Source organism: Macrobrachium rosenbergii, chromosome 27 (assembly GCF_040412425.1).
Source record: "Macrobrachium rosenbergii isolate ZJJX-2024 chromosome 27, ASM4041242v1, whole genome shotgun sequence".
Classification (NCBI taxonomy): Eukaryota; Metazoa; Arthropoda; class Malacostraca; order Decapoda; family Palaemonidae; genus Macrobrachium; species Macrobrachium rosenbergii.
Window position 1 is genome coordinate 14,202,288 of NC_089767.1, and position 12,862 is coordinate 14,215,149.

The following is a 12,862-nucleotide window of genomic DNA, read 5'->3' on the forward strand; positions in this document are numbered from 1 at the left end:
TAATTTTTTAAGTGTGAAAATTTGGGGTCACATGATAAGCAAGATTGCCTGTTACACAAGTATACAGTGTACAGTAGGTTCTTGCTGCATGATTCTTTGTTTCTTGGCATGTGTTTTTTTAATTCGCCATGGCTCCCAAACGTGAGAATGCTACATCCGATGGAAGTCCCACTAAGAAGAGGAAGACAATGGAGATGGAATATCACATCATTAGCGTTCTGAAAAGGTCTCTCAGAGAGAGAGAGAGAGAGAGAGAGAGAGAGAGAGAGAGAGAGAGAGAGAGAGAGAGAGAGAGAGAGAGAGAGAGATTACATAACGTATTAGGGTAAAGTATCTGGCCATGACACGGTCTAGGGTGCCGTAAGGATGATTGCGGCGCCCAGAGACTCTGAATTTTGGTTATCGATGAATTTCAGTTATCATCAAGCCGCCAGGAACGGAACCCCGGCCAGTAACCGGGGCTGCCTGTAAATGGTTTGTTATTCTCAAAAGTACTCATTAAATTTATAAGAGCCCCTTCTACAACTGTACACTTGCCAATGTCACTACTCCTATACAGTGTATCAGCATTTAACCAGTCTATCCTATGGTCCAGTTCTGAACTATGTTTTGCTACCATACTTTTCTGGGATCCTATTCTGCAATCTCGTTTATGTTCCTCTAAATGGATAGGAAGTCTTTCTGTTTCACCATAATATCTTTTTTGCAGTCTCTGCATGGTATTGAATAAACATCAACTTCCTTATTAGTGGCACCATTTTCCTGTCTGTTTCTTATAGCCTGACTGCCTATGGAAAATTCTTATAACTAAAGGCTAATTTCACACTTTTGGATGATAAAGTATATTGTTACATGAATCAAGTTTTTCTTTACTTTTGGGATTGTAGAAATTACCTTTTGCTCTGGAAAATGCTTTAGTTAAGAAATGCTGTAGATAACCCAAATCAAGAAAAACATTAGTTATACTGTATGTTCAAATTCCCTATCAATATAACAAGGGTCAGATTCTAAGGGCTCGAGTAACTAACTTCAGTACAACATTAGACTTTACACTTGAGCTATGGTAGGAAAAATAATGAATATACATTTCTGAATTAGTTGGCTTACGATATACTTCGAAAGAGAAGGAAAGCCTGCAATAGAAGATATGGTGAAACAGGAGGAGGACTTTCTGTCCGTTTAGAGGAACATAAATGAGATGGCAAAATAGTATTCCAGAAAAGTATGTAGCCAAGTATGGTAGCAAAACATACTTTGGAACTGGATAAAAGGATAGACTGGTTAAATGCTGATCTCTTATATAGGGGTAGTGATATTGGCAAGCATAGGGTTGTAGAAGGGGCTCTTATAAATTTAATGAGTACTGTTGAGGAGAATAAATCATTTACTCAGGAAGATTTCTTCACTAACAAGTTGGTTTGTTTTAGCTGCCAAAATAAATTTAGATTATCTTTCAACTGCACCTGCTTCTGCCTCCTCATTATGCCCTGCAGACGTATTTAACAATGTAATAGCAATTTCTGGAACAATCAAAGAACCACCAAGTTCACCAGTGTTGGAGATCAACAAGCAGTAAGACAAACGACCGATATGCCAGCCTCTACTGTGCCACGATGTTCCCAGAGAATTGCTAATAGACTATGAGCAATTCTGGAGTTACCTGAAAGAATAACAAGCTGTTTTATAGCTTCCATTTTTCAAAGATGTCATAAATGTATTATTTTATTTCTATGTTTATTCTGGCTGAAGAGGCCAACTGATCAAGTAGGTGAAAGCTTCCTGTATATAGCAATATGCGTACATACTACTGTGGACTTTATTTTTCCATTAATTTTTTTGTTATTCACCGTATGTTAACAACCACCAACTATGTTTTATCTTTAGTTAGCTTCTCTGTTGTATCTTTCATCAGCTTACTTCACTCCTCTCCCCAATCCCTGTTATTGAGAAAAGAAATGTCTGAAAGCTGGTTGTGATGTTGTTGTATCATATATTTAAAGCTTTGACAAAAACCATTAAAAATATGTGATAAACCCTGTATGATGTTTACTAGTATCCATAAATGCAGTTGATTCGTACATTAGATAAACTGCCCTTAAATTTTCTGCATTAATTTTTTATTTGTATCATATTTTCAAATTCAGATACAGTAGTTATATAATAGCTTATCATGGTATATTGTATTTAAAAGCCTAAATTAATACTTTAATATAATAATTGTAGCTTCTTGTTTTGAAGAGTAAAATAATCAAGCCTTTTTTTCTGTACTTTGGATGTCAGATGTATTTCCATATTCACTGGAGTCATTACTGTTTGGTAGATAAGAAATTATGTAAAAATTCTAAAAATGCTGTGATCTTTTCCATATGTTTACAAGATTAGGCTAGGAAGTGCACTAGCAGGTGAACAGACTTAATGCAGCCAAATCAGAGTTAGGTGGTTAAGGAAATTTGAAGTTAGCCAAATTCAGGAAGGAACTTGATTACAAGTAGGCAGATTAGTGAAAGTCTACTTGTACTTTGTCTCTTTCCACAGTTTTCATCTTCATTCAATTACAAATCCTCCAGTCAGTCTTTATGAGGGTATGGAAGTGATTGTTCTCTTGAGAATGATTTAATACCTCGAAACACTTCCTCATACAAATCCTATGTTCATACAAATTCTATGTTGCATTTCCTACATGCATCAAAGCCATGTTGCACTTGCTTGTACCAATCATAACCCAGATGCCCTTTAGTACTAGACCAGTCTCTCTACAATGCCTCAGATTCCCGTCATTAAGTTTCGTGTACCAGAAAAAAAGGTGTGTGGGCAAGGGAGGAGGGTACTCTTCATATAATATATGGGTTTGTTATAAAAACAGTGTTCACTGCAGCCTCCTTAAGGGTATATGGCAATTTAGGAGTAACACCAAAATCAAGTAGGCAGATTTTGAGGACTGAGAAGGAAGACAATATGATCTGAAGTCTACCACCCTTGAAATGGTGCAAATGACCAAATGGAGAGTAGTCAGTCCACTGGGATCTGTAACTTGAGCTAAACAAACATTTGCAGCATCGTGAGGCTTCAAGACAGCTAACCTAAGCTATTCCTGGAATAGCTTCTGTGCCAAGAATACTTATATTCTTAAGCTTTTGTAAGTATCCACTTTGGAGGAAAACACATCACAGGGAAACACATCACAGGACCAGGAAGAAATGCAATAGGTACATTTTTGGCAATGACTGCTATAGCAAAGGTCAGGTTACTATAAATTACTTGGGGCCCCCACACCTACTGTCACTCCCCTTCAATCTTCATGATGTTCTGAAGAATTTTTAAATGGGAAGGTTGCAAGTTTTCACTGACATCTTTGCCTCCTGAAGGGGTATAGAAATGCATCTTCCTCGGTGGTTTCATCATTGGAATCATTCAATAAAACCACGCAGTCCTGTAAAGAGTCAAACCTGATCCTCTTTGGAGAAGTTCACAGATTGCCAAATGTACCCATGGGTTTTGAAAGACCTGAGGGATTAAGAAAAGGAAGCTTGGGAGCCACCAATTTCAGGATGCTAAACCAGTGTAGTCAATGCTGCACTAACCTCAGATGAGGGTGAATGCTTGTGCCTATGAATTAGCATTGCTAAATGTGAAGCATTATTATTTTTAAAAGAAGGCATTACATGCTTTACCAGGCAACCCCTGATATATCAGGGCAGCATAATAAATAACACTAATTGACAATATATGCTTTAACCCCACCATACATTAAGCCTATAAATGTAATTGAATCACCACATCAAAAATAAGGAAATCAATGATGAATATACGTGAACATTTAATAGAAAAATTTTTTTAAAGAATTAAAAAACATTTAACGTATGAGCTGAGAACTAAAGGTAATGTGTCATAGAAAAGAATGGTGAGAATGAAACATTGCCAGTAAGGTGCTAAACATGATATTAGCAAGAAAACAGAATAATCCTCTGGCCAGTTGATATTTACCGCATAACATGAAATATTCCGCAAGCAAGGAAACTGATCACACAACTCTAGAAAATAAAAAAAATGAGTGTAGCACAGAAGTGCAGGCCCATTTGTATACAGTACTACTAAATGACATATAAATTAAATTGAAATTAAGGAAGATGTTCCCAATGAATGAAAAAGCACATAAATGAAGTAATTTTTAGAAATTGAAGGCAATGCAGTGGTGAGTTGACTCTTTGGAGCTGCACAAAAGAAAGGAAGGATATTTTAGTAGATTACAGGGACCTAGGAATGTGTAATGAGGGCATTTGGATCTTGATTGGTACAATTTGAGGTGATGGGCACCGGATGGTAAAATTTGAGGTGATGGGCACTGGACAGTAAAATTTGGGTTACAGGCACCATATGGTACAATTTGGGTTGATGTGCACCAGATGGTAAAATTTGGGGTGATGGGCACCAGATGGTAAAATTTGGGGTGACGGACACCAGTTGGTACAATTTGGGGTGACAGGCCCTGATGCACAGATGAAAGGTATTATGTGGTGTGTAATGACTTTACTATAATGAAGCTAATACTGTACACAGGTAGTTCACCTTGATTCTGTGGTGGACGTGGCAGTGACTTTTGTGTTTTTCTCAGATGCTGCTGTGTATTTAAGAAGAATGTTTACTGTATTAGTGAAAAAGGCATAGAAGTTAACTAAAAGATGTTGACAGCATGTAGCTTGGAAAGTCTAGTGTTGCTATAAAATGTTTAGCTTTTTATAAGCAGTATTTGCAGCTTAGTTTTCATATAGTGTAAAACAAGTTATAGGACAACACTTGGAAAAAATGTGTATGCAGTCTTAGGTAATTTAAAAGGTTTCAGGATTTTTAATGCAAGTAATATAAGTTCATAGAACACCTAGGTACTGTTAAACCGTACAGTAACACTGGGCTTTTGTGTCAGATTTATTTGCTGAATATAATAATTAAGTTTATTAAATTAAGAAAATTTTGTACTGCAGCCAGCACTCATCGAGAGGGTGCGGTAAGGTGAGCTTTGGCAGCAGTGGCTCCGGCATGTCTGGGTCGCATGGTGGACACGAGGGTTCATCCACATCATCATCTGGACCTCCCCAGGCATCTCCTCATGGTGCTTGTTCCACTGGTGGAGGTCAAGGCACAGCCAGCGCAGCTGGTTTGCCTTCGACCACCACCACAGCCTCCGCCACACTTCATGCTGCTCCATCTACCTCCACCACATCAGGACTGCTCCCTACTGCTTCTCTTGCTACTCTTGGAGGTATGTGTATTATTTGGAATACTTAACCTTTTCTGTAGTATTGTTATCAAGGTTCTTAGCAAACTGAGGGAAAAATGTTAATTTTAAAATTTAATTTTTGTAGCCTCCCTAATAGGATGCTATATGGGAATTTTATCTTTTTACCTTATCAGACTGTTAAACAAAGGCTTGTTAATTAATGGCTTTGCAAAATGAGGTTTTTCAAGAACGTAATATTGTTGTACAGTATTAACTATGTGCAGATAGGTTCATATTGAGTTGCTTGTCTATAGGACAAGCCTCTTATTTTTGGGCTTTGCTTGTGATACATATTTTACAGTTTTACTGTAAGCAGTAAAACATCTTATGTAAATTTCTAAAGTAAAATACCATACATGTGCAGTGTCTGTAATAGTGATTGTATGCTGTAGTGTAATGCTCTTTTCGGGTATCCTTGATGTCGGAGGAATGCTAGTAAAGCAAGGTAGTAATTAGTCATTCTGTTGTCAAGGAGTCCTGTGTTTGGATCTGGACCCTGTCTGAATAGTTTGGATTATACTTAAATTTGTTTCTTTGGTGGAAGGGTTTAATTTTTTTCTGTTGAAATGTGGAATTGGTACTTGGTTTACTTGGGTCTTGAGCATTTTCTTTGTCTGTGGGCTTAGGGGACTTCTTTCTCCTCTTGTGGATTCTGTTGGCTTCAAGTATTGATTTGTGATTAAATTTCATCATGAGAGTTACTGAGGTACTTATCATTTTTCATGGTTCTCATGTCTTAACAAATGTAACTGGTTTGATACTGTACCATACACAAGGCTACTATGGATAATCTTATAACAGTATTTTTTGAATGTTTAAGCTGCTGGAGTGTTTTAAGAAACTTATAAATTTACAGACAGTAAAGTCAAGCTTGCTGGGATGTAGGTTTAAGGTGGGTACTGTCATTGCTGTTATATATATACAGTATGGTATGTGTTTATACAGTATATACATATCTGTATATATTCAGTATATTATATATTTATTATTGAATTAAGCCACTTCATTTTATGTAAAGTTTCAAAGTAGCCAGAATAGGGAATAACGCCACAGAAGTCGCTCCTTTTTTGTTTTTCTTAATTGCTTATTAGCCTGCCACCTTTCCTTTTTTTTGTAGTGTTAATGTCCTATTAAATTAAATGCCCATCAAATTTTAGGAGGAATGCACTGCTTCTAGTAGATATGTGATTTTCTCTCTTCTTTACTCACTCTCACACTTGCTTGTGTTAGTTTGCTTGTACATTAATTTAATCCAAAATGCACTTCAAGAAACTTTTCCTCATTTGCTTTTAGTTAAGTGTGCATGTGTTTTTATAACATTACTTGAGATTCAAGAGTCTCATGCTTGTTTTTGTTCTGGCCTCTTATAATAAATTTGAGGGGTAGAAACTTCTTGTGTAACTATTTTTTGTGTGTGATGAGATTGAATAAAAATGGGATTAATAGGGATTGCTCGCTTTTTGTTTTCTTTTTTTTTTAAGTTTAAATTTCTATTTTCCAGTATGTACTGTTACACCAAATGGGTTTATCGTACTTGTACACATCATTAATAATGTCTGGCAGATTTTAACGTTTTTGGGCATTTAATGTTGAATATTTAAGTTCTCTCTTGTGGAATTTCTGCTTTATAATGCTTGTGTATTTTAGTTCCTTAGCTATGCTGTTTCTCTGTTCTGTTGCTTATATACTATAATTGGCACACTGCATCTTCACCCCTTCTCATATATCCAAACTGTCAGGTTTCCAACTTTTGTAGCACATCTTAACCCAACTAACCTGTTTTAACATGATGTCCCCAGTGTACTCAGCTGTAAATCTTATAATTTTGTTGTAACAAATGCATTTTGTATGGTAAAATATAAATAATATATTAGAGAAGTACAAAACTAAAAAGAAAAGCTATTACATTTATCAAGCAACAAGTACGTCAGTGAGTACGTCACACACCCAAGGAAAAGACGAGTTGGGGAGATAATGAATGCAGTTGCGACCAGATACTTAGTTGAAAGCCTTTTTCAGGAAATTGACCTTCCTTTCCACTTTCACTTATCCTACTTTGTCAGCTTTTTACGCCAAAATATTTCAAGGAGGAGTAATGTAGACAGGGATTTGATGAAATAAAGAATATATATATATATTATGTATATGTATATAAAGTCGGTTTTTCGCCTTTAATGGCGCTTACGGCACCGTAGCTTGACATTGCATCAAGGTAGAGCGCTTTAAGCCCTGTTAACTTGATGCCCATTCTTGCTGTTAAGCTTCAGTGGAACTTACGGCACCGTAACTTGATGCAACATCAAGTTACAGCCCGATAAAATGCCGTTAACGGCGCTGAAAAGGTGCCTTAAGATCACATTGCTGGAAGTTGGTGGCGCTGAAATTGAGGACGACTATATACATAATATATATATATATATATATATATATATATATATATATATATATATATATATATATATATATATATATATATATATGTGTGTGTATATATATATATATATGTGTGTGTGTGTGTGTGTGTGTGTGTGTGTGTGTGTGTGTGTGTGTGTGTGTGTTAAGCAAACTTTATTGAATATATAGACACAACCACCTAACTTTATTCAAACTTCCAGGTAGCAACCACAGTGTACCTATCAAAGTATTTATGTTTAGTTTCAGATAAGCTCTTTTAATATTTAAAGTGTTTTATAGGCAAAATGGAAACCCACTAAGTAAAAGGATACTAACACAAAAGAGTGAAAACTGATTTAGAAGCATTCAATAAGAAGTTGACAGTTGAATATAAAGTTGTTACACTCAAAATTAAAATCTTATAAATTTGATATTTTGCCAATCTCCCTATTTTTAAAATGTACTTTACATGGGGTCTTAATTAATTCTAGAAATTTCAAGAACTCTTGGATTTACAGTATAGAATATTGTGAGTTTCATAAATTTCAAGGACTCTAGGATGTATAGAATTAATGGTAAATATATTCATATTTCATGGTACATAGTTTAAGGAAGTGTAACTATTTTAATCTAAGTCCAGATAATTAATAGCTTTAACTACATAAAATTTGAAATTAAAAATTGAGCATAACATTTTTTACATCCAAATTATCACTACCTTTAATTACTAATGATATAAGTAGATATAGAAAATGGAAGATTATTTGTTATTTTATATTCTAAAGGCATTAATCAATGTATTCTTCCATACAACAACTTGACCAATAAAAACTGTAGACCCAAAGGACATTTATGGTATAGTATAATACAGTATTTATTTATAGTATATAATTGTTCACTACAACCCCATTAATCATTAGTTGCCTTATCTAAGTAGGGAATCCAGTCACACTAGCCTGCTTTATCAGGAGTGAAAACTTCCCTACTGTGCATGTTTAGACACTCACGCGACACATGTTCGGTTAGGCAACTACAGCATTCTACTACCTTTCCATGTTGCTTTCCTAGCTAGAATTTTGTGAGTATTCATACCATTGTGCCAACCTTTTTCAGTTAGTATGTGTGTTTTTAAGTAAGATATTTTACATTTAGGAAAAGTGGTAGGCAAATGGAATATTTTAATGGCCCAGAAGGTTTAATTTGAATTTATATCTGATTGCTTGGAATTTTACCTAATGTATTATCATCCAAATAAGTTTTTAAAAGTTGCATTGTTACTTTTTATGTTCTATTGCCAAGTCTAAGTGATTTTAGTTACATTTGTATTCCAGTTATGTTCAAACACTAATTGATACTGTATTGCTTTTGTAAGGTTAGTCTCAGTTCATTTAAATAGAGTATTGTGGTGTCTTGATTACTTGTTGTAAAGATGGTGGTGGTGTAGAATAGTTGTTCCTATTGTCTTGAAATACTTAATTACCTGTGAATCTGAATGTTCAGATTGAACTGTATAAAAATAGAGAGAAGGTTTAGTGTAGTAGGAAGAAGTGAAAGCTGAAACTGTGAGTTCAATAAATTAAACTTGTAAATTATATTTTTGTAATGCTATAATGAAGTTAGTTTAGTTTCGTCATTTGGAGAGATTATTGTGAAATTGGTATCTTTACTCAGGAAAACAGATTTATGATAGACTGAAAGGCAGGAAGCTGGCAGGTCAGCAAAGGAATGAAGCAGCTGAAGTTATATTTGAAATTAAAACTTTCGATGCCATGTAGAATAGAGAGTCAGCATAAATAATAGCCAAATGTTTTTGAAAGGTGTGCTTTGTAATATTTTTCTTAGATGTCAGCAAAATAATTTGAGCATTCATATATAACTTTTAATTGCTATAAAGTAATTTTTTCAACGTAAGTACAATGTTTATTAAGATAATCTAAGTCGTGAGCCCTTCAGATGACAGTAATTTTTTTTTTTTCAAGTTTTAAACACTTAAAGTCCATTACTTAGGACCCCACATATTTTTTTGCAGGTACCTTATAACAAGCACACTGTCCATCATACTTCTGACCACAAATTCTGTATTTGTTCCTACAGGGATACAAACACTCTAACGCATGCATGAAAGATATTTAATATAGGGCATGTTATAACTTGTATACCTGTGAAAAAGGCAATATTAAAAATTTTTCATTTTTCTTATAAGGTGGAATCAGATTATAACAAAATTTCAAATAATTCTATTTGGAAAAGCTTATTATATGCTAGTCCATTTAAAATATTTGGATAACCAGAACAGTTCCAGGTCAATTTGAATAGAGACTTCAAATTTTGTTTCTGTGATCTATTTGAAGTTGTCAACTAGTCAGCTCTGATGAGTGGCATTACAGGGTGGAAGCTTAGCTCTTCTCAGAAGACTAGCCAAGTGGTTATCAGCATTACTGAAATGAAGAGAGATGACACAAATGTCATTTATAGGAAGCTTTGTTGCTTATCATCTTTCATTTGATTAGGAGATGGTGATGTAGATCATGAAAGTGAGTATGTGGTGTGATCCATTTTGTATTGGTATTCACTGTTGTAAGCATTACTATTGAATTATAGGTACTGTAATGCCTATCCATAATATATTGTTTTTTGTGAGCATCATATTATTGTTTTATAATGAAAACTGTTAATGGAAGGCATTCTAGGGAATGAAGAAGCCCCTTTTAAGGTACAACCTATCCTTCTGCTTCAAGAAAGAAAAATTTAATGCAGAATCATCAAGTGTGGGTGCTGCTGCTGGTAGCAAGCAGTTAGAGAACAATAACAACTAATTGCATTCATGGCAAAGATTTCAGCTATAACTTCATGGAAAGTTGACAGATCTTTGCTTTGCAATAAAACTTGTCTATGGGCTTGGCAGTATGTTTATTTTATTGTTTTCTGTAAACTTTCAAACTTACACCCACTGTAGAATGTTGGCTATGGTAATATTTGGAAGTTGGATGATTGTACATGTATTGTTACAGTAACCCCTGTACTGTACTTACCTGGTATATTATTATGAAGGTTTTGTGCCTGAATACATATTTAGATGCAATACATTATGTGGGTAATTCTTTTAAAATAGAGTATAGTTGAGAATACTTTTGGCAAGAAATATTGAAGCATTACAACTGTTGGATATCATGAATGTTTTAAGTGCAAGCTATAGGATAAGGTCATGATTACCTATCAGATTTTGTTGCTTATCAGAAAGCTAGACTCCTGAAGCTTCTGATGAAGTTGAAGGACTTAATGTACATACAAAAAAGGTAAACTTAGAATTAATATGACAAGTTCATGGCGTAACGGGTGGGAGTAAGCCCATCTCAAGATTGCTCATCATAGTTGAGGGATTTCATGTTAAAACTATGCTTTCTTAGGAAGTTTTTTCTTTACAAACCCATGGATCATAGAATACTTAGTGTTTGTGTTGGAATCCTGGTCACACAATGTTATACTGTTTAAGATTTAACTATGGATGTTATGACAAGTTCCCTTACTCCTAATGTTTCAGTTATCCAGAACATCCCATGTAAAATTGAGGAAAATGGAGAGGGGTACATGTATTAGGATGTAATGGCTTTGTAATGAAAATGCTACAATCTTGTTTGTTTGCTATACTACTGTTTATCATAATTGCTTGAATAATTACACAAAGATTGCAGTGAGGAAATGCAACAAGAATGAATGATTTGGCATGTAAAGGGTAGTTTTTATACCTCAGAGGTCACCAGGGTTTTGGAGACAGTATGAGGATATTGATGACTATTTCTTGAAAAAGATGTTGCCAGATAAGGTGTGGAAATACTCAAGTTCATGCTTGGAGCACGAGCTACAGAAATGCCATTATATCAGCTACACTGAGAAGGATTTCAGAATTGGACTCACAAGAAAGCTTGGTTAAATTTGGCAACAGTTAAGCCTGATCCAGCTAGGAAGGTTAAACAGGTATCAGAGTATGGACTGGTTAATGAAAACAGAGAGCAAGTCACCCTGGAGCCCCTGATTTCCAACATAATCAAAGAAGCAGTGGGTTTCAGAGGAATAGTCTTTCAAGTGCATTAGTCTGTGATAAGGGCCAGGTTAGGGAACCACACTGTTGATGCCATAGGCATGTTGCTAACAGGCTGCCTAAGAGGTTTGGTGACAGAATATGCTCAGTAAACACCCATTTTTAGATATTGCTGTGACAAGAAGGTTGGAACATTACTGCATCTGGCATTTGTGACCATGTTTCAAACTCCTACAATGAATTTGGGCATTATTGTAATGCAGGCCTCCACTACCCAAAAGATTATTCCCCTCATCCAGATGTCACAATGAATCCAAGTGGGAGTTCCTCTGGTTCATCAGACACTCAGTAGCTGTCCTGCTGTTGCACATGACCCAGATGCTTTTCTCTTCCAAGGGTGTTACACTGAGTAAGTTGCTGTGCTGGCATTGATGCTCTGCCAACCTAGACTCCCTTGCTAAAGGTCCAGGTGGGCACCTGACCCCTGAACCTATTCATATATGAACACAGGACCTCTGGATCCATGGGAATGAGGAACTCGTCACGGATGATTCTTATCTGCTCAACCTCGTCAGATTGTCAGTGCTCTGAAATAACAGACCATTGTAGTTGGGGATTGATCCTGCAGTAGTTTTGTGGACCAGCTTCTCCAAAGAGACTAGGTGACATTCACTTGCCTGGATCTGATAGGAGGACTAGCATAATTTTAACAAAAGGCTTCATATGGAATATAAGCATGTCCCTCCCCCCATTCATTTGTTACAAAATGAAGATCAGAGAAGGATCCGTTTGTGCAATTCTTGCAAAGTGGATCTAATGACAAAACCTATTTTAATGGACTATACTCTTTGATCAAGGGAAAAGCTACCCGACTTCATAATATGACCATGACTGAGGTGCTTGGTGATTGCAATATTGATAAGCTAATGATGTTTTCCAAGAAAATTGTGTTTTACTATAAAATTTAATTAAATTAGCCTGACTTGGATTTCTTGTAGTATAGATGTTTCTGCTTGCTTAAAGTGAATTACTAAAAATGCCCAAGTACTTGTCTTTATAGCCTTAATTTCATAATTCCATTCAATTTAACCTTTGTCCTAATAGCATTTTGGAAATTTATTTGACTAATGGGATTTTGATCAAAGAAACCATGT

The 12,862-nt window shown here is 35.4% G+C and overlaps 1 protein-coding gene across 17 annotated transcripts in view; it reads left to right on the top strand.

The window, feature by feature from the left end:
- ctrip (E3 ubiquitin-protein ligase ctrip) overlaps positions 1-12,862 on the top strand; it is a 201,006-nt gene that overhangs the window by 100,768 nt on the left and 87,376 nt on the right. For all 17 annotated transcript variants that reach the window (XM_067128935.1, XM_067128938.1, XM_067128937.1 and 14 more), the window contains one exon: positions 4,980-5,257. In XM_067128935.1, coding sequence (XP_066985036.1) covers positions 4,980-5,257 — 278 coding nt within the window. The remainder of the gene's footprint in view (positions 1-4,979; positions 5,258-12,862) is intronic.